General features: G+C 34.9%; 1 protein-coding gene across 5 annotated transcripts; it reads left to right on the top strand.

The window, feature by feature from the left end:
- Positions 1–663: 663 nt before the first annotated feature.
- Positions 664–7,456, top strand: LOC142624133 (ATP-dependent zinc metalloprotease FTSH 11, chloroplastic/mitochondrial-like). 5 transcript variants are annotated; one of them, XM_075797642.1, is made up of 8 exons: positions 664–839; positions 1,053–2,053; positions 3,006–3,098; positions 3,725–3,810; positions 4,942–5,065; positions 5,589–5,708; positions 6,076–6,126; positions 7,120–7,450. In XM_075797642.1, the coding sequence occupies exons 3-8, from the start codon at positions 3,096–3,098 to the stop codon at positions 7,147–7,149; spliced, it is 414 nt and encodes a 137-aa protein (XP_075653757.1). In that variant the 5' UTR covers positions 664–839; positions 1,053–2,053; positions 3,006–3,095; the 3' UTR covers positions 7,150–7,450. The 5 variants fall into 5 exon arrangements, 3 of the variants coding, with proteins under 3 accessions (XP_075653757.1, XP_075653758.1, XP_075653759.1); XR_012842290.1 differs by lacking the exon at positions 664–839 and adding an exon at positions 6,786–6,886 and having other exon boundaries at positions 847–2,053; positions 7,120–7,456; XM_075797643.1 differs by lacking the exon at positions 664–839 and having other exon boundaries at positions 847–1,354; positions 1,928–2,053.
- Positions 7,457–21,887: the final 14,431 nt, after the last annotated feature.

Raw genomic sequence — 21,887 nt, 5'->3', positions numbered from 1 at the left:
TTTATCAACAGTTATAAAATGTTGAAAATAAAAACACCGAACTTATATCCATTCTACAGTGTTTTTTACGATTTAATTTTTTTAATCCTTCTCTCTCTCTCTCTCTCTCTCTCTCTCTCTCTCTCTCTCTCTCTCTCTCTCTCTCTCTCTCTCTCTCTCTCTCTCTCTCTCTCTCTCTCTCTCTCTCTTTGCGGTCATTTATATATATTTGTATATATTAAGAGATTAAAAAAGTTAGTTATTGCTTTTTTTCCTGTCAAAATACTCCTAAATTAATTAACCAACAATTTAAAAATGGCAAAAGAAAGTTGGTTATTGCTTATTTTATTGTCAAAAATACCCCTATTTAAAACTTAAAAATGGGGTTAAAATAGTAAATTGACAAAAATAATAAATTCCTACTTTTACGGTGATTTAAATTTCGACTTCTACTCACTAACTCCCTACAAAATAGGATCACTTTTTTATTAGTTTTAAAACTCTTTCAATCTAAAAAACTCACCGCACGGATTAATTACACCCTTAATTTTTTTTTTTTTTGTGATTAGAAAAAGTAGAAATTTTAAATTATAATAAATGTAAATTATTAATCTTTACCCAAAAAATAGAAGAGTACTGAGCGCTAGTAGCGATTAATCAATTTCAAATCCTTCCTATTTTTCTATTATTTTTTAGGCAACCAAATAGAGTTCTTGACTAGGTATTTTTAAAAAAAAATGTTTTTTATGATTTTTGTTTTGATTTCGTCATCAAGATCATCGCCATCGAATTGATTTCACCAAGCCGATACTATTACATTAAGATATTAACACTTTTCCCTATCCAAACCCTTCGATTAGGTTTTTTTTTTTTTTTTTTTTTTTTTTTTCATTTCATAATTTTAAAAACTTATTTCTGATTGGTTTGTTTTTGCTTGGACTCGAATTTCGTCCATACTCTGTTATTTGCTTTGAGTGTTTTGAACTTTTGTGGTTTTTGTTCTTGAATTTGAAATGCTATGTCAAAATTGAATTTGTGGTTTTGTGTATTGCATGCTTTCAATGTGATTGCAGGTGCATTTGCATTGGTTAAGGACTCTATGAGGAATATGGCAGAAAGTTACAGGAATTGCAAGCAGAGTTGGCCTCTTCCAATGAACTGCGGCAAAAGCTGGAACGAATCGTTTGCGCTCAACCTGCTCGATGAAATGCCTGTGATAAAAAATGTAAAGTTATTGTTAGTAATAGGAATTTTCTTTTAATAGGTGAGTTATCTTCAGAATGACAATGCTTTGCTCGAGAACAAGCAAAAGGAATTGAAAGGAACTATACAAAGCTTACTTCAATCGAAGGAAAGTTTCGTGAATGCTTGTGAGGTTTGTAATCTGTAATCCTCTATATAATGTGTTGTAATAATGATGGTGGTTAGTTTTCTTAATTATAGATATTTTTGTGGGGGAGGAGAAGAAGTGGGGTAAGTTTGTAAAAGAGTGGATGTGGATCGAATTTGGATTTTGAGAAAGGGGGTTGGTTGAAAGTGATTGAAAATGCATTTGAAGATGTTAATTTGATTGATTGTGGTGTTGCTGCCTCCCTTTTGGCTTAGTGCCAGTGGCGTATAAAGAATTGACTTTATGAGGAATTTGGTCTTGTGTAGTCGTCTGCTGTTTGGGCGTTGGAGCTGTAGGTGAATGTCCTTTTATAGGAAGAGTTATATTTTGATGATGTAGTGCATAACATGTTTGTTTTCTGATCGGGGATTGGTCTATAGTCCTAGTTTTCATCTTGCTATGATGTAGATGGGGGTATAGCCTTTGAAGCGTCTACTTATAGTTGTAATTTCCAATTTTTTGGTTCTGTTTTGGTTAAGGACTAAAGATGTTATTCTTTTTCTAGTGAAATACTTATTAAAAAAAATTTACTTCTATGAGTTGTATCTCGTGATGCAGATGTTACTTGTATGAGTTGTATCTAATGGTGCAAGCCAAAAGAATTAATTGAATCACAGGTTTACAACCTCAGTACTCACTTTGAAGTCTGAACTGATCTTCGTTACCTTTTTGTCATCCCATCAGGTACAAATACTCTATATAGTAATATGTGTGTCTTCTAATATAATTTAGAAGTCAGGAGATTGGTATCACATAATTTATCACACTATACAGCATTCTGCATTGCAAATAACGAACTCATCTTACTGAAATGTTCAACATCATGGAAAATAAATAAAGAAGTTGCAACATAGCAATCAATCATTTTATGTATATGTGGAGTAATAAGCATTTGATGTAACATATAACCAAATGGTGTATCTCTAAGAACAAAGATAATGAAAATTGTAAAATGGTCTAACTCCAACTATGTGTGTGTGAGCCTATGATAATTTAAAACTTACTGCCAATGAGCTCTGGCTCAACTAGCACTCCTCCCCTTATAAGTTCTAGGTGGAGGATGCGGTCATGGGTTCAAGACCCATTGGGTGCGTAAGTGACTTACCAATATATATATATATTTTTTTTTAAAACTTATTTTGCATGATCTCATATATCAAATGGATATAGTTGATGTTTATGAAATGCACGCATTTAGCTAACAACGGTTAATTAATAAATAATCTGCCACAATACTTTTCAAAAACCCACCATATATTTTTCTTTAGTTGATGAGTTCCATAGAACAGTCATGAAGAAATACCTTTTAGCATTTACAAAATTATATGGGTTCTATGAATTTTTATAATGTTAATATACTTATAAAAAAAAAAAAAAAAGAATGTTTATAATGTTAATGTAAGAGAAATGAAGGAAATTTTTGGATCATTCTGCAATGTCAATATTAGCTAATTATTATGGTACATGAGTTTTGAGATACCAAATCTTGTATTTGAAACTACTCAAATGAACTTTTTATTTTTTTTTGTTTGTTTTAATCCATATTTTGCAATGCAGATCTAGATCCTCATTCAACTCTCTTAAACCAGTCTCTTTCATCATTGAAATTCACTAATGATTAACTTTATAAATGTAGTTGCAAGAGTTGATGTAGCGGGCATCAGGCAACTTGGACAATCCCTTTCTAAACCCTGGCATATCTGAGAAGCAACCATTGCATGTTGTGATGGTAAGATTTTATACAAAACTTTTGAGTCATATTGGCAGGACATGGTCCTCATTGGCCGATTTTAGCATAAACCTTGATTATCTGTTGAAAGATTGATATGTGTGTGTGTGTGTGTGTGTATTCTTTTTCTTTTTTGGGGGGTAATTATATCATAAAGCCCTAGAGTTTGACCTTGGTTCAGATTAAATCCTAAAATTCAGTTGCATCAATGTTTACTTGATAGTTCCAAGATTGTTTCAATTTGGAAACTCAGTGAAAGTAATGAAAAATCAGATAATGTGCAATTAATACCTATTTGAACGGTAAAAAACTTTTGACATCTGTACTCACCGATATATTTGTGAGCTCATTTGGCTTCAAAATACCACCTTCAATTTACATGGAGTGTTTTTGTGGTGCTCTAATAGGTCCTAAGTACAACTTATGTGGTCTTCCATTATTTTTAGTTAACGGGAGACTCACCAGATTGAAACAATTTGAAACTATAAGGTTGATACTGATGCAATTGACACTTCAGGGTCAAATTTGAGACTAAATCCAAAGTCTGAGATTTATTATATACTTGCTGACTTTTTTTCGTCTTTTAATTATAAATTCAACTTAATAAGAGTTGTTTTTCCTACTAGGCTAAACCTAAAGTCTCAAACAAATCACGTTTTACGCAAGAGCTTATCTCAACTATCTTATTTACTATAGCTCTTGGATTAGTATGGTATGAACCTTCTGTTGCTCAAGCTATGTTACACGGACACGGACACGGACACGGACACGACGATACAACAATTTTTGAAAAACAAGGACACGACACAGCATGGACACGGCAATTAAATAATTAATTAAATTTTATATTTAGGCATATTTTTAAATATTTTTAGACATAAAATTCGTTTACGTCTAAAATTTAAATTATGTAAGAACTACAAATAAGCAAATTAACACCCAAAGTAATACAACAATATACATATAATGTTTAGAGGATAAACCAAAAGTTTAAATAGACTACATTCAACATCAAACTAGAAACATAAAAGTGACCGTGAGAGTGGGATTAAAAAAAAAAAACATTATATTATATGCCACATAATATTAATGTAACAACATTATATAATATATATCCCACTCTCACGGTCACACAGTGGCCGTGAGAGTGGGATTTAAAAAAAAAAAGCGTTATAAGTTAAGTACTTAAATAAGCAACCCGTCCCATTCACCCAACCAAATAGCCAACAAATATCTGGAAAAAAAAAAAAAATAGAGAGAAGCTTAAGCCAAGAGGTCGGACCTGAGATGTCCATGCCGAGAGAGAGAGAGATCGGAAGGGACAAGGACGGAGCGACGTCTATGGAGCTCGCCGATCGGCCCGATCTAGCTCCGGTGAGGGACAGAGGGTAGCGGCACAACGGGCAGAGGTTAGAGGGAGGGTGGGTGAGAGCTTGAGAGGTGGGTTTCGGGCTAATGAGTTCTCACTTCTCAGACTTTGTTTTAGGGTATATCATGAAATCAACGGTATTGGTAAGTCCATCTGTCAAAATCTGTGATTTTCCTTTTTTTTTTTTTTTTTTTTCACTGCTGGCGTGTCAGAGCCGCGTCGGCGCCGTGTCGGAGAAGCGAAAAAAGAAAAGAAAAAAAAAGACACTGCTCGGACACCGGAGTCCGGCGAATTGTACCGGTTCCGGTGTCCGACACATGTCGGACATGAACACGTTGCCAAAAATGGCGTGTCCGTGCAACCTAGTCCTCAAGTATCTCTCTCTCTCTCTTCACACACACACAAAGTATCTAGTAGTTAGTGCTTGTCTGTATACTTGAGTTGTACTCACTCCAAACTTGATTTTTTTTTCAGGATACTGGGTGCTGCTGCACTTCAAAAATATGTAGGGAGCTTGGGTGGGATAGGAACATCAGGTGTTGGCTCTAGTTCTTCCTATGCCCCGAATGAGTTAAATAAAGAAGTTATGCCAGAGAAGGTAGATATTTGGTATCTGTACTCTCGATATTTGTGATCTTTGACATGTAATGGCTGTCTTTGTATTTCTTTGAGGTTGGGTCCCCACCCCTGTTCCCCAAGAAAAGAGAGGAAAACGTGGGTGTGGGTGGAGGGGGGGGGGGGGGACACAGGAGACAGAAGCTAGTGAATATGGAGAAGCAAATGTAGAAAATTTGGTCAAGTATTGAAAATTTTGTTTCAATTTTTTTGCTAAAACATGTTAAGAAACAAATGGAGACTTTAATGTGTAGTTCTAGTTCCTATATTTAGCTGAAAGACTTGTCAAAAAAAAAAGTTCAAAGATAAGGTAGGGATGTGATATCACCTAAAATTGCCATTAATAGTTTAGATAAAGGTGTTTCTTCAGTTCTTGTAATTATGGTTTCTTGAATATTTTATGGGAGTTATTTTCCAAGGAACTTGGGAGTTGCATCTCTTATTTGCAGTATGCTTGCATTTGAAGTATATCATTTAATCACCCTGACCAATTTGTTTTCTTGCAGAATGTTAAGACATTTAAAGATGTCAAAGGTTGTGATGATGCAAAGCAAGAGCTTGAGGAAGTAGTGGAGTACCTAAAAAACCCATCTAAATTTACTCGCCATGGGGGGAAGTTGCCAAAGGTTTGTTATTATATTTCTATATGTTATAGATATTGAGAATGCTCATCAAATGGCTTTGGGTGTTCCTTGCTGTGTATGAAGTGTAACATGTTGATTCTGTTTAGTTTTGCGAATCATGTATTGCATAAGTATATGAATAGCTTATGGTTTTATTAGAAAACCTGAAATTTTTTATATGCTAGAGTGTGGAATGTTTGAGATTAAATTACTTCAACTACAACCTTAGATTCTGTAGTCATTCTTCGCCTTCTCCGGTATGAAGACTAGTAATATCTTTCTGATTTCATCTATCTGTAACTTTAATTTTTCTGTTTATCTTTGCTTGATTAATTTCATAATACAGAGCCTAACACATACTTACTCGCAGGGAATTCTTTTGACTGGAGCACCTGGAACTGGAAAGACTCTTCTTGCCAAGGTAAGATTTTAGTGTCTATAATCCTGCAAATGGTTATTTACTTTGTGATGAACTTAGAGCACTGCTTCTGTTAGAGTGGCCAGCATGATCATTAGAATCTTGTCTGAGCGTTGTGTTACAGTTTGCAAGCTACCATTTTGTTAAGATGTTTAAGATTATTGCTTTTACTGTAAGATTCCATGCATATGTATTTAATGAAGATACTAGTTGTGAATTTAATTTATCTAAAAAAAAAGTGAATTTAGGATGCTGTGAATGGAAGTAGGCAGTAATTTACAAAATGCGTTATCTAAAATGATGGTTGATGAAAAATTGGTGTGCATTTAAACTCCAGGTGGAATTAAAGTTCTTTGTTTTTTTTTTTTTTTTTAGTTTCTGCCTCTAAGACATCGCACAAGAAAAAGTAAATGTTTAATTGTTTATACTGGTTGGAATTTGTTTCCATGAAAATAAAAGTAGAGAGGAGGTGGGGGGTGGGGTGCTCCAAATGGTGTGTGAAATCTAATACTCTAATTTGGTTTCCCTTGTTGTAATGTTGTCTGCATCAATGTTATATACATGGATTTATACTGAAGTAAATGTCTATAACTTATTTTCATGCGTGTATGGGCTTCCATCACATCTTGCTTTTGCCTATTGGTTTCTTTGATATTCAATAGGATGTTCATGCCAATGAGCTCTAGCTCAAAGGGAACCTCCTCTTGTAAAAGCACTGTGGATGGTGGGGTCTTGGGTTCAGGATCCACCAGGTGCCATTTATGTAAGTGTTACAATTTTTAACTTGGACTTGACAGTTATGTTAAAGATAGATGTTTCAATTCTTCCTATTTTATGTTTTTATCTTTTGGCCAAGTTATGATATTATTGGTGTTTAGTTTGTCTATACTCTTAATTTCAATGTTTTACCTTTGGGCCTTGACTTTTTGATCCACATAGTTAATAAAATTAGGTAGCTCCTCACTTAAGTCTTACCCAATTTTATGTGGTTTACAGGTTGTCCTTGGGTGGATATGCACTTGTTAAAGTGGAAGTACGAGCTTTATGAGTAAGGAAAATATTGGAGGGATGGGGTGTCATCTACGGGGAAGTACATGAAGAAAGGATGCATCATCTTTTTTTCAATGATACTAGCTTTTGTCATGGGTCTGGCCTTCTTGTTGGGAAGTGGCACTTCTCCATAAATCTGTTACTTGAGGATAATTGATGGAGCACAATGGTTTTTAATTTTTTTTTCTTTTAATTAGCCATTTTGAAAACTTGAAACTATTTGAATACTTAAAAATTAGGCTTGTGCTTTAGTTTTTATATGAGAATGGAGTTTATTTTGGAATTGCACAATTGTGTTTATGTTTATATTTTGAATCAAGCTATTAAATTTGGATCAAGTGAAGGACTGCATCCAAATTAGATTTTTTTTTTTTAAATGCTTATTTCAACGGTTTCAAACTGTTGAAATTTATCTCAAGACAACATATATTTCAATAGTTTTCAACAATATTTTAACGTTTAATAATTGTTGATAAATGTGAATCACATTTTTTGACGGTCACATAGGGTGTAGAAAAAAGGTTTCGACATAATTTTAAGTGGCGGTTTTCAACGGTCACTTAAACCGTTGAAAATACTTTTTTTGACGGTTTCTAATACTTTTTCGACGTTTTCAACCGATGAAAATAACAAACTTTCTTGTAGTGCAACAAGTATATCCAGTCACATATCTTTACTTCAAACTAAAGATATTCTTGAATGAAATGTATAGAACTTTGAAAACGACAAAGCATTTACGAAAATTATCCCGGATTTCAAACCGGGTTTATAATACATTATATAACCAGAGTATAACTATAAAATGACATAATCTTTGTAGTTGTAAATTGGGGTTATAAATAACGGACACCAAACACACAAATGGGATAAATATCCCTATTTTTTTTAATAAATAGTAATACTTATTAGAACACATACAAAAATAATAAAACTAGTGTTTTAAACCGGGTTTATAATACATTATATAATTAAAGTACAACTACAAAATGGTTTAACCTTTGTAATGTTTTTCTTTGGTAGCGGCAATCAACAAATAGTGGCAGTTGGTGGTGCGTGCCAAATATAAATAACTAGGTGGTGGCAGCGTAGTTGGAAAACTGGGTGTTGCAATTGGTGTCATGGAACTTAAAAACAATCTCGACTGTAATTCGTTGGACAAAATTTTGAAAGCCATATGTTGGATATAAATTTTAATGATCCTATTGACTATGAACCTATGGTGTCCTTCGCGCAAAGAATAATATCCATTGTAATTCATTATTGGGGTAAATTCAAATTATAGCCCCATGGTTACAAAATCCCCTGCAGGCCTACATAATCAAGTCACCAAAACTATATCTAAAAGATTCCAGATAAATTAACCTTTAACACCTCCTTAGTGACTGACAAAAACATCCCCAAAATTATAATATTGAAACTTCCAAACTAGCTCTTGCATGATGATACATTTTCAGTGTCCCCAGATTATCATAGACTACATATATACAATACCGATTTTCAGAGTGCATATATAGTGAATATATAAAGAGAATATCTATGTAAAGGGGAAACTCACATTAAACATCCAGCTGAGATATAAATTCCAAGGAACCTAGTGACAAAAAGACGCGCCCCTGCTTCTATGAGAGATGGTTTCATGTGATTTGGCTTGCTTAGAAGAGCATTGGTTTCTCCAATCAAACTATGTGCCGCAACATGCCAGCCTACCAACAAGTATATCCAGTTAGATATTGTTGGGGACATATTTTTATGTAATTGGCATATTCTTTGACAAAACGCACTTTACTTGTATTTGGGTAAATCTAAGTAGGTTCAAGATGATCATTACAAGTGGTTAAATTGAAGACATGAAGATTACTCAAGAACTGCTCAAGAAAAGTGCAAACTGCAGGTCTCGATACCTCATCGACAGAAGCTCGATCTGTTGAGATTCATTAAAGCTCAACAGATGTCTCGATCGATCGAGCTTACGGGATTCAGATTATAGCCAGTAACATTTTTACTCTAAAAGGATATTTGTTTATGAGTTTGTATAATTCTTATTGGACTAGGAAAGCCCAAGGTTTGTGTAAACCTATTTGGAATAGGAGAACCCATTAAGCTCCTATTTAAAGGAGATGGAAAAAGAAAAACCTAACCCTAGAGAGCTTCATAAGGTTTTCTTTTTGAAACCCCTAGCTTCCTCCTATAGAAGAAAGAGTTCTTACTGCATTTCTTGTACGCCTTTAGATTTTGTAACCAAGCAAAGTCTCTTGCACCAACATTGAAGATCTTATTGGTGTTCCTATGTGAAGCTGCTGCAAATCAACTACAACAATCAAAGGGTTGTTGTGGAGTTAGTCACGAACTGGATTCGTGCAAATGAGTAAGCCGCATAGTAGGATTTGCGCATCAAATTGGTTAGTCACGTACCGGGAGCCGTGCATTGAAAATGAGAGATTGTCACTACAGAATAAGTCCAATTGGGTATTGGGGTAAGGGTTCAACTGTAGGTTGGTAAGGTACTTGGGATTCCTTTACTTGTAACCGCTTGTTGTGATAATAGTGGAATTTCGAGAGTGGTGACCTTAAAATCACTCGGTGGGGTTTTTGCCGTATAGGTTTTCCCCATTCGTAAACAAATCATCGTGTCATTTATTTTCCGCTGCATACATATTTTAATTGGTGATTTGTTTGTGCTACCACGCAATTTACATGTTAATTTGATTAATTAATAACTTGACTAATTAATCAACTTAATCCATCACAAGGGGTCAATACGTTTTTGGTCTATCAAGTGGTATCAGAGCATGCACACCCTGATTAGGGTTAATCTTTGCTGTGTGATCCATTGACCCCTGTTGTCATGGAAACTCTTGATTGTTTTGATTTGCATGATCTTGTGTTGAATGATGATGATGATATTCATGATGCCTATTGCAAGCTTTATAATTTTTGTATGAAATCTCTTGAATATTCTACAAAATTAAAAGCTAAATTTAAAAAGGTCAAGCTTGAAAAAGATGATTTGATTGCAAAATTGCATGAAGGCAATAATTTGAATGAGAATTTTAAAAATCAAATTTCATCTCATGTGGACAAAATTAAGAGTTTGGAAGAGCAACTAGTTGAATTTAAAACTGAAGTTGAAAATTTAACTAGTACCAAACTTCTTGTTGAGCCTAACTCAAAAGAAAAAGATTTTTATATTCCCCCATTTAAAAGAAATAATGAAGAGTTGAAGGCTAATATTGCTAGGATAGATAAAGGTAAACAATCTGATGTTAATGCTGAAGTTTTTAAACCTATGTCTAAAACTCCTCCTAGGTTGAATAAAAATTTTGAATTTGTCCCAATTTGTCATCATTGTCATATTGTTGGTCATATTAGGCCAAATTGTCCTAAGTTGAGGTCTCTGTCAACCTCTAAGGTTAGACCTCCTTCAAGAAAGCCGAGTAGTTCTAAAACTACTCATGTTTGTCACCATTGTGGTGTTTCCGGTCACACTCAGCCTAATTGTTTCAAGTTGTTTCCTCATAAGCGAGTGTCTAATAGGTTTCATCCTTTGTCTAAAGGCTTTGTACCTATTCTTGGTGAGTTATTAAAAGTTTTGAGCTTTTTGACTCATTTTAAAGGGAATTCTAATTCCTCTATGTCCTTTAGTAGTCATACTAGGACACATGCCTTTTCATCTTCACGGCCAAAGACTCGTGCTGTGTGGGTGATAAAGGATCCTGAGACTTAATTATCTTTTCTGTTTGTCCTCTACTTTAATTCTTTCTATCTAAAGTAGGACTCTCTTTACTTGATTTCTTATCTGCTTTTGGAATCATGCTTTCATGCATCTGCACCTTTTCTTTCTTGCTTTCATGCATTTGCATCTTTCTTTCATGCTTTCATGTTGTTTGCCTGTTTTTGTTTGGTTGTTTAATCTTTATTTTGTTGGTTTTCAAAATAAAAATTGAAAAATTCAGAAAAATACAAAAACAGTGTGTGTTTGTGTACATTGGTTCTTATGAACCTTAAATGACCATTGAAATAGAGTTTTCTAAACTTTGTATTTCTTGTAGTTTAGATGAGCATTCTTATGCACAACTAAGCAAGTGAGCTTTGTGGCTCTTTATTTGTGATGAGTAAGGTTAAGTGATCTCTTGTACTTAACACTCGTATCACTCTTTTTGACGGGTTGGACTAGAAAATCCTAAGAGAAAGGCATAAATAACCATTTCACCACTTTTGCCCGCCAATTATGATATAACATCTGTATGCTTTGGAATAGCAAAAGTGCATTGTCAATGACATTTGTATGCTTCGGCATAGCAAAAGTGCAATGTCAAAAGGCTTAACATAATTGGGTATTTCTTTTCTCTCCTTTGTATACCCATGCATGATTTGCTTAATAAAAAGAAAATATGCAAAGAAAATAAAAGCAAAAAGATCAAAAATGCTTTAAATATGATTGCAAGCGTGTTTTCTAGGAGATGTGGGAATTATAGGATGTACCTCAAAGGTGATAGTCCCCATCAAACAGTTATGATTGTGTGTGAGTTAAAGTGATTTTCTCATATCTTGAATCGTCATAACATAGAGACACTTTTGCAATCTTGCAATGTTTTCACACACAACACGCATTATTTTTTGCTACTTTTGATACATGTGTAGGTACAATGTGATTTGGCCATCACAAGGTTTACATGTGTTGATGTATACTCACTAAACTGTCTTAATTTGTTTTTGAAATATAAAATCGGTTAAACTTGATGTGTGTGTGTGTTTTGAGATCCATGTGCTTAAAATTGTTGTTTGAGAGATGTTTTTGAGAGGTTAAAATGTTGGTTGGTTTTTTGGCTGTGTTGCATGGTTGATTGCATTCATATCTATGTTTTTCCCTTCTTGAAAAACTATTTTAAGCCATCTCGATACCTTCTCGACACCTCTCGATACCTGGCTTATTTGTCGAGCTCTTCTGTTGCATCTTATCGCAATCTCGACACCTCTTGATAGCTAGGTGGATTGATCGAGATATCTCCTGTCTACTCGATAGATCCTCGACACATTCTTGATCCATCGAGGTTGGCTCGATAGCTTCTCGACACCTCTCGATCGATTGAGATACTCTTGCATGCATTTTTTTCTTTCTTTGTTTTGCATGTTTTCCCTTTTATGTCCATAGCATCTTGTTTTTCTTTCTCTTGTAGGTCTATGGTTCCTTGTTCTCCTCATTCCCTCTATATCTGTTTTCTGTCTTTCTCCGATCAAGTCTATTGGCTTTTTATGCCCTTTGAAAATCGTGTCAAAAAGGGGGAGAAATTTGAAAATTGAATGTCATTCCTCAAGGGGAGTAATAGACTTAGAGGGAGAACTTCAAGTTAAAGGAAAGAAAGCTTTTGATATAACTAACTTAGGGGGAGAGTTAGTTTGATACACATTGATATTGATATATTTTTGTGTTGTGTATCTTTTGGCTTTGTAACCATTTTTACATACATGATGCTTATCAAGTGGTTTACGTGATGATGTATGTGTTTCACTCTTTATCTCACATGTGTTGTTTCTTTTCCCCTTTTATACATATGTTTCTTGTTTATTTAACTTGTCATTGTTTTCCATATGGTACCTTGATGTATTTTGTTAAGTGCCTTTCAAGAAAGACAAGTTAAAGCCAAGTTAAGATTCTGAACCTTCTTCTTGCAGCAACTTCCAAGGTTCAGATATTTTAGACTAGGCTTATTTATTCTATAATCTTGAGTAGAATATATTCTAGGAAATTCAATGTACTCTTGTGGTTTTGTCACGGATTGCCAAAGGGGGAGATTGTTGGGGACATATTTTTATGTAATTGGCATATCCTTTGACAAAACGCACTTTACTTGTATTTGGGTAAATCTAAGTAGGTTCAAGATGATCATTACAAGTGATTAAATTGAAGACATGAAGATTACTCAAGAACTGCTCAAGAAAAGTGCAAACTGCAGGTCTCAATACCTCCACGATAGAAGCTCAATCTGTCGAGATTCATTAAAGCTCGACGGATGTCTCGATCGATCGAGCTTACGGGATTCAGATTATAGCCAGTAATATTTTTACTCTAAAAGGCTATTTGTTTATAGGTTTGTATAATTCTTATTAGACTAGGAAAGCCCAAGGTTTGTGTAAACCTATTTGGAATAGGAGAGCCTATTAAGCTCCTATTTAAAGGAGGTGGAAAAAGAAAAACCTAACCCTAGAGAGCTTCATAAGGTTTTCTTTTTGAAACCCTAGCCTCCTCCTATAAAAGAAAGAGTTTTTGTTGCATTTCTTGTACGCCTTTAGGTTTTATAACCAAAGAAAGTCTCTTGCACCAACATTGAAGATTTTATTGGTGTTTCTATGTGAAGCTGGTGCAAATCAACTACAACAATCAAAGGGTTGCTGTGGAGTTAGTCACGTACTGGGATTCATGCAAAGGAGTAAGCCGCGTACTGGGATCCGCGCATCAAATTGGTTTGTCACGTACTGGGAGCCGTGCATTGAAAAGGAGAGATTGTCACTACAGAATAAGTCCAATTGGGTATTAGGGTAAGGGTTCAACTGTAGGTTGGTAAGGTACTTGGGATTTCTTTACTTGTAACCACTTGTTGTGATAATAGTGGAATTTTGGGAGTGATGACATTAAAATCACCCGGTGGAGTTTTTTTGGTGTAGGTTTTTCCCATTCGTAAACAAATCACAGTGTCATTTATTTTCCACTGCATACTTAGTTTAATTGGTGATTTGTTTGTGCTATCACACAATTTGCATGTTAATTTGATTAATTAATAACCTGACTAATTAATCAACTTAATTAATCACAAGGGTCAATACGTTTTTGGCCTATCAGATATCTTTACTTCAAACTAAAGATTTTCTAGAATGAAATATATAGAACTTAGAAAAAGACAAAAAAAAAAAAGTTATAGATTGGACACCGTTTTGTCAGTATTTAAATTAGACACAAATTTCCTTGAAGGTCTGGCTCTAATTTTCTACAAAGTGTTAAGTTAAGATAACTTGATCCCGGTTAATTAATTCAATTACCCAAGTTGATTAACTAGGTTCAATTACATGCAAATTGTGAAGGCATTAACAAATCACTAAAAATACTAAATGCAGTAGAAAATAAATTTAACACGGTAATTTGTTGACAAATGGGGAAAACATTGCAAGGCAAAAACCCCACCGGATGATTTTAAGGTCACCACTCCCAAGAATCTACTAATCAACAATCAAGTAGTTACAAGTATAAGAATCTTACCAACTACCCTGGCCTATCTCGAAATACCAACCTATAGTTGAACCTTCTCTCCAATACCCAATTGGACTTGATCTTGTAGTGGCCTTCTTTCCCTTGATGCACAAACCTCCAATTTGTGACTAACCTTTTGCACGGATCTCAGTATGTGACTAACTCTAGCAACTTGAACAGATGCTGTTGGCTGCAAAGTTTTTCACTTCATCAATAATGAAGATTTGGGAGCACTTGGTTACAAAACCATATGGCATACAAACGCAATAGCTTCTCACAGAGAAAATAAATCTCTTGGTCTCTATATCCCTTTGTGACAGCTTTTAAAATAAGCCTTATATATGTCTAGGGTAGTAAGAAAAGAAACCCTGAACAAATACAAAAGCCTGGGTAGGATTTCAAATCTGGAAATTTTGAAATCGTAATTCTCGATAGATTAAGCTGCTGTCAAGCTATCTATCAAGCTTCACATTAAGTCTCGATAGCAGGCATCTGTCGAGCTATCTATCAAGACTTAATGAACAACCTTTCTTCACTTGTTTGTTTAACCAATCTTCATGTCTTTAATACTTTACTTAAACAACATGTTTCTTGAAGTACTAAACCCATCTTAAATCTTCCCAATTACAAGTAAAGTTTATTTTGTCAAATGATTAGCCAATTACAAAACCTATGACCTTAACAATTCCCTCCTTTGGCAATTCGTGACAAAACCACAAACAACAATTATGAGAGAAGTCTAATACCACTATCCTATAAATTACAAAAGTACAAAAGTCTAACCCTACTACGAACTCTTGAAAAACTTTGCAAGAAGAGATATTATGGCATGGTAGTCTTTCAACTTGTCTTAAATGAAACACTTAAACAAGATTCAACAAGGCATCAAGTATAAAACATAGACAAGTTGTATACAAGAAGAAACATGTGTATAAAGAGGAAAAAAAAAAACACATGTGAGACAAAGGTGAAGAAAATATACATCATATATATATATATATATATATATATATATATATATATATATATATATCAAAGAATAAAATGTATGTAGAAGTGGTCACAAGACCATTATACATGTTAAAGATACACCAAAACTTCACTACATCCCTCAAAGCACTCTCCCCCTATCTTGTGTATCCTATTCTAGCTCTCCCCTTAACATAATGACTACTCTCATATACAAAACTACTTCCCCTTTTTGTCATAAGTGACAAAGGGTGCATCATTGAGAGGTCGTTATCTCATCATCACTGGAAGAGCCAGAACCATCAGCATCATCATCATCATCTTCTCCACCAAAAAAGGTCTCCTCAGCAAGCTTGGCCAAAGGTGAGGGCGCAAAACCACCAAGGCAAGACTAGAGGTGAGCGATGTGACAAATTCTAGTGTTCATTTGACACATCTCATCAAACAGATGGTCAAGATAACTACCAAATTCAGCATGCATGTGCTGAAGCTAACCCATGATGTCAGCGAGAGATATTTGCCCTAGAGGAGGAAGAATGGGCAGATGTAGAGGAGGGTTGAAGGGTAGGGGCTGCATCCATTGTCTCCACACGAGGCCGCTTTGCAGCCAATTGCGTTGCACTCCTTTGCATAGACTCCTTGCTTGTGGCACCCATGACATGGAAGAGAGGAAATAGAGGAATGGTGACGTGCATGTGTGAGAGGATGCGTGTGATAGATAAAGGAAAGATGAGTTTATCATGTGTAGTAGTGTCTTGATAGCAATCTATAATAGATACTATCATGTGTGAAGGAAAATCTATAGAAAGATCTTCCATGAGAGAAAGAAGGAAATGAGCACGAGGCTCAGTTATGGTGTTATAGTGTGACTGTGGAGTGAGTACAAAGGTCATCACCATATTAAGGATCCTTGGACCCTTAGCAAACTCGGTTGTGAGGAAATTTAGGGTACCTACACACAGCAAGGCCTTCTCACAGAAGAGTGAGGCCAACTCATCTCTAGAGATGGAGGAGAGATGCTCATGACTAGTGTAATCTAGATAATCCACCCTAGGAACATGTAGTACCTTGAAAATGAGCTCCGGAGTAACTACAATACGTGTACCTTGGAATATCGCAGTAAACCTAGGTATAGAGGTATCAATGGCGTGCATGTTGGAGTAAAAGTCTTGTATGAACACATCAAGACACCTCGAGGGTTTCTCACATAGAGAAGCTTATCCCCGATAGCTAAACGCACCGAGTAGAGGAGTGTCTGGAAAGTCAGATAGAATGACCTGGCGTTCCGAATGAATCGCCTGGTCAAAAAAGTTGTCAAAGAAGTCATCTCATGCCTTCTCTTCATGGAATCGAACAAAATCAGGAGGGAAAGAGGTAGAAGAACCGTGATGAATCGGGTTTTTAGAAGTGATAGATTTCTTAGTTGCCATGAGGAGGAGATTAAACGAGAGAGAGAGAGAGAGAGAGAGAGAGAGAGAGAGAGAGAGAGAGAGAGAGAGAGAGACAGAGAGACAGAGAGCACAACAGGAAATAAGGCACAGGAAAAAAGAGGAAAAACAACGTGCAATGTATGATAATACATTAGCATGTTATGTGCTAAAGGAATTGCATCATGGGTAGAACCCAATCTAAACTAACAACACTTATAAGATATAATCAGTCACACAATCCTAGAATGTATGAAATATTGTTATAATGAACATAGAATGCAATGCATGAACATGTGAGATCATTTTAAAAAACCCAATCCAAACATTTTCATAAAAACTCAAAATCCACAAAATTTTCCCAAAAACTAAAACCTAGGTCACAAAAATGCATGAAATGCATGAGAAATGAGAAAAAAGAGACATATAGAACACTTACCAAGGGATTAAGGCTTGGATTAGGTCGAAATCTTGGGAGGGAAAAGGATTTTGGTGAAAAGAAAGGGTTTGGATGGAGAGAGAAAAGAGAAAGATCGAGATATTTGATTTTGAGCAAAACTGGGTCAGACCTCAGAGATATATATATATATATATATATATATATATATATATATATATATATATATATATATAGAAAGTGCAAGTCGATAGATCGAATGGTATCGAGGAGGTATTGACGACAAAAAGATCTCGATAAATTAAGGAGGTACCGAGCATCTATTGAGCAGATAGAGACTCCAAAGAATTGGTTCGATGGATCAAGCTATTTATTGAGAGGTATCGAGAACAAACCCAGAAATCTCAACAGAAACGGCATGTATCGAGGAGGTATCGAGCAACTATCGCGGAGGTATCGAGCTACTATCGAGAGGCCTGAAAAAGGGTTTTCAAGGAGGAGAATTAGCAAAAGATGAATGCAAACAAGATAGACACCAAAACAAGCAATTAAAGAGCATGTTAAGCATAAAACACTATCTCAACTCTAGATGCAAAACATTCCTAGATCAAAAACACACTAAACAAGTCTAATCAGATTTTATTGCAAAAACATGTTTAGACAGTTTAGAGAGCATATACTATCACATGTATCCCTTATGTTGGCCAAATCACACTGTACCTATACAATAGTATCAAAAGTAGCAAAAAGTATACGTGTTGTGTGTGAAGCTTTTGCAAGAGAGCATAAGTAAATCATTATATAAAAAGTAATGATATAGGAGGATCAAATACAATCACACACAATCATAACTGTTTGATGGGGACCATCACCATTGAGGTACATTATATAACTCCCACATCTCCTAGAAACATGCTTGCAACCATATTAAAAGCATTTGATTCTTTTTACTTTTCATGTTCTTTGCATATTTTTTTTTTTAAGAAAATCATGCATGGGCATAAAGGAGAGAGAAAAGAAAAATATCCAATTATGTAAGCTTCAACATCCTGATTTTGTTGTACAAGTGCTACACTTTACTGAGCATGACTTTTATGAATTGCACATAGACGTTTTATGATTGACGAGTTTTAGTGATGAGATGGTTATTTATGTTAGGATTAGTGCCCTTAAATCCTATTGTGTGATGTTATGTATGATATTATGTATGACATTATGTACGACATGATGTATGACTTAATATTGTGATTGATAAAATTATTTTATTATTATCTAAAATAATGGTAACATGAATATGGGACATTATCATATAGTCCATGAGATGCATTGTATGTGATTTATGTGAAAAGTCACAGAAGATGTAAATCACAAGTTCTTTGTAAACTCCGAATTTATAGTTCGTAGTCGGTGATGAAATTGGGCATTTCATCTGCGAAGACTATAACGTGTCAACTAAGATGATTTGTCTTGATCATGGAAGTGGAAACTTCTAGTTGATATGTTGATATGTTTTAAGAGTTAAAATATATTGAACAGGACCGCTGTGAGATTTATTATTTTCTTAATGACTGTCAAATGAATAATAAATCTCACGACTTCTATTTGCATGAACTCTTAATCCTGAGAGAATAATGGACCTGATCATGAAGTATAGGTTGCTTTGATATATCAGGAGTGAGACCTGAAGTGACGGTCAAAACCTCAGTATGTTGGGCAGCCACATTTAGTGTTGATGGAACATATATTCTCAAGATGGAATTCATAGTCTCTTGATGGAGATATAAAATATTCTCTTGAGATAAGTTTAATGGTTTCAGTTATTCAGAGAGTTGGGCCTAACCACTTTAGTAAGAAATTACTAAAGTATATATTTGTGAAATTGGATTTCATAAATATATAATGAATAACTTTAAAGAATTAAACCGGGTACTCAAAGATAAGATGTAGTAATTTACAAAGTGGCAGTCTACATTTATGACTTTGTGTTACTACGAATATTTTATGAAGGGGTTACGTGTATAATAAAGTCTTGGGGTATAATTTATTAATAAGACCTAGAGTGCAATTATATTTATATAGTGGTATTAAATATAATTAATGGTAACTTTGGACTTGTCAAGAGTTGACGGAAAAGCCCAAGGCCCATTGGAGCTAGTGTCTTATTGGTCCCTTTTGGTCCCACTTCAAGCCACACACTAAAGCCCAATTGGAAAGGCCCAATAGGCCAATCCAATTAGATAATCAGTTAGTTATAAAGGGAGAAATATACAGAATTTTTATTAGAAGAGATTAGAAAAGAAAAAGAAACGGTGTGTGAGAGAGTGTGAGACACACTTTCATTCTCCCTTTGAAAAACTGATTGAGAGACCACACATCTTGGGCGTAAAGTGGAATTGGAGTGAAGATTAAAAGTGTTCCCAAGTGCTTCTAATCTTTGTTTTGAATTTCTCCACACCAAGGTACACTATCTTGTTCTTAAATTCTGAAATTTACATTGTGCACGTTATCAATCATGAATGAAATAGATCCTAGTTCGTCGCTTCCGCTGTGGGTTTTGTATGAGATGCAAAACCAGAATTTTTCCTTCAATTTATGCCTTTCTCTTAGGATTTTATAGTCCTTCTCGTCAAAAAAGGTGATTTAAGATATAAAAGATAAAAGATCAACGAAATCATACGAATCACATAAAAAGCCACAAAGCTCAAATTGCTTAGTTGTACATGAAGTTGCTTATCTAAGCTACAAGTGATACAAAGTTGACAAATTTTGTTTCAAAGGCCATCCAAGGTACACAAGTACCAATATACACAAACACACTATTTTTTGTATTTTTCTAATTTTCCCTTTTTTATATTACATAAAAACAAGCATAGAAAAAGAAAGCATAAAAACTAAACTGACTCAAAATAAAAAAACATAAAACAACAAACACACAGGCAACAGGGGAGAGAAGTGATGGAATCACTTGGAGTCCTATTCTTTCCAGATGGGAGACCTAGAAGGGGATCCTTTCTTTTGCATGAACTTTTGTTCAAATGGATAAGAGGTAGAATTGAATCCATTGAAGTTCGAAAGAAGCATGACAGCCTTAAGAAGTTCTCCAAGAGGAGCCAATGAGAGTTGGAGTTGATTTTGGCTGCCAAAAGATGACACACTATTGCTCTGTTGAGTGACTGGCCACTTATAGCAATTTGGATGAGTGTGTTCCAATGCTCCACAGTGATGACAAAAGTGTGACTTCTTTGGTAGAGACTTCTTGTTGGTGAAGCGGTGATTTTTTTGCATAGTCTCTTTCTTGCCAACCTTAAGGGGTGCTCCTAGAATGGATTTTCCTTTATCACTTTTATCCTCACTTACATTTTTAGTTTAGGATCAATTACCTCATAGTTATCATTATTTGTAGGGGGAACAAAAATAACTCAATTTAAAGCATTAGAAGAGGTACTGTAAAGGGATAGAGAGTGATCATACCCGACACCTATTTTGTCAGATGCAAACTTTTGGAAGTTTAGCATTTCATCCATCTTGGCACTTGAAGTACTTTATAGTTGTGCTCTAACTTGAAATAGTTCAGCACCCAGTTTCTTGGTCTTTTCAACAAGAAGATTATTCTTAAATTTCAGTGCTCCAATGGTCTAATTAGCTTCATCAACCTTGGTGGAGAGTTCCTCACGTTCTAACTCCACTTCACTGACCGCTGTAATAGGTACATATTTTTGAGGCGCTTTTTCTTAGTTATAGCAGTGGGTTGGACCACCACAATAGACCTTAAAACTTCCCTCTACAGCCCCAAAATTTCCCTTTTCGGCTTCCCACAATTAGGTTTCCCCTAAATTTCTCAAAATCTCTCTCACTCTCTCCAACCTCTTCACTCAGAAATTTCTCTCTCTCTCCATCTCCACCACTGTTGCCTCGCATCCTTGCCGTCGCCACTCTCTTCAAGTCCAGCTTCGGCCCCGGCCCAAGCTTTGCACTTGCATTCTCTCTCGCCGACGGTTTTGATATTTGGTTCGTCGAAGATCCCACTCGCCGGAGACTAACCCACTCATTTCTAGTAAGTTTCATTCCTTCCTTCTTTGAATTTTATCTTTCTTAACTTTCCTTCTCGGTGCTAATAAATATTCCTTCATTCTTTGCATTTTTGGTAAGTTTCATTCCTTCCTTCTCGGTGCTTCTTCTTCATCAGATTGATCTGTAAGTTTTTTAATTTAATTTAATTTAATTTAATTTTTGTTGATTAATAAGTGCCATTGTTTTTATTTTATTAAGCTGTTTCTTTTATTTTTGTTGATTAATGAGTGCCGTTGTTTTTATTTTATTTATCTGCCATTGTGCAAGGAATGTACTTTTGGAGCTCCATTCCAGGGACCCTGAGGTTACGGTATGAGCTACCAACTTAAAATACTTTAGTACTAATGTTTTGGTTTTTTTTTTATTTAATTTTTTTATTTTATTATTATCTTCTGACTGAACTAATATTGTGGAAGTTTTTTACCATTTTAAATACTATGCTAATTGTAACTTCTTTAAAGTTATTGATCTTAGATATTGTCATTGAAATCTCCAAATTCAATTTGAGCTTTAGATTCTTTCTTGTCAAGCTTAAAATGTGCACTTTATTTTTTTAATCTAGGCTGAAGCAGAACTTATTTCATCTATTGTCACTTTTTTCAAGCGA

Source organism: Castanea sativa, chromosome 2 (genome assembly GCF_040712315.1).
Source record: "Castanea sativa cultivar Marrone di Chiusa Pesio chromosome 2, ASM4071231v1".
Classification (NCBI taxonomy): Eukaryota; Viridiplantae; Streptophyta; class Magnoliopsida; order Fagales; family Fagaceae; genus Castanea; species Castanea sativa.
The sequence above is the reverse complement of the archived record's forward strand: the minus strand, read 5'-3'. Positions and strand labels throughout refer to the sequence as shown.

Coding starts and splice junctions, on each gene's coding strand:
- LOC142624133 (XM_075797642.1), top strand. Junction 5,066..5,588: donor AAGAAGTTATGCCAGAGAAG/GTAGATATTTGG, acceptor GTTTTCTTGCAG/AATGTTAAGACATTTAAAGA. Junction 6,127..7,119: donor GAAAGACTCTTCTTGCCAAG/GTAAGATTTTAG, acceptor TGTGGTTTACAG/GTTGTCCTTGGGTGGATATG.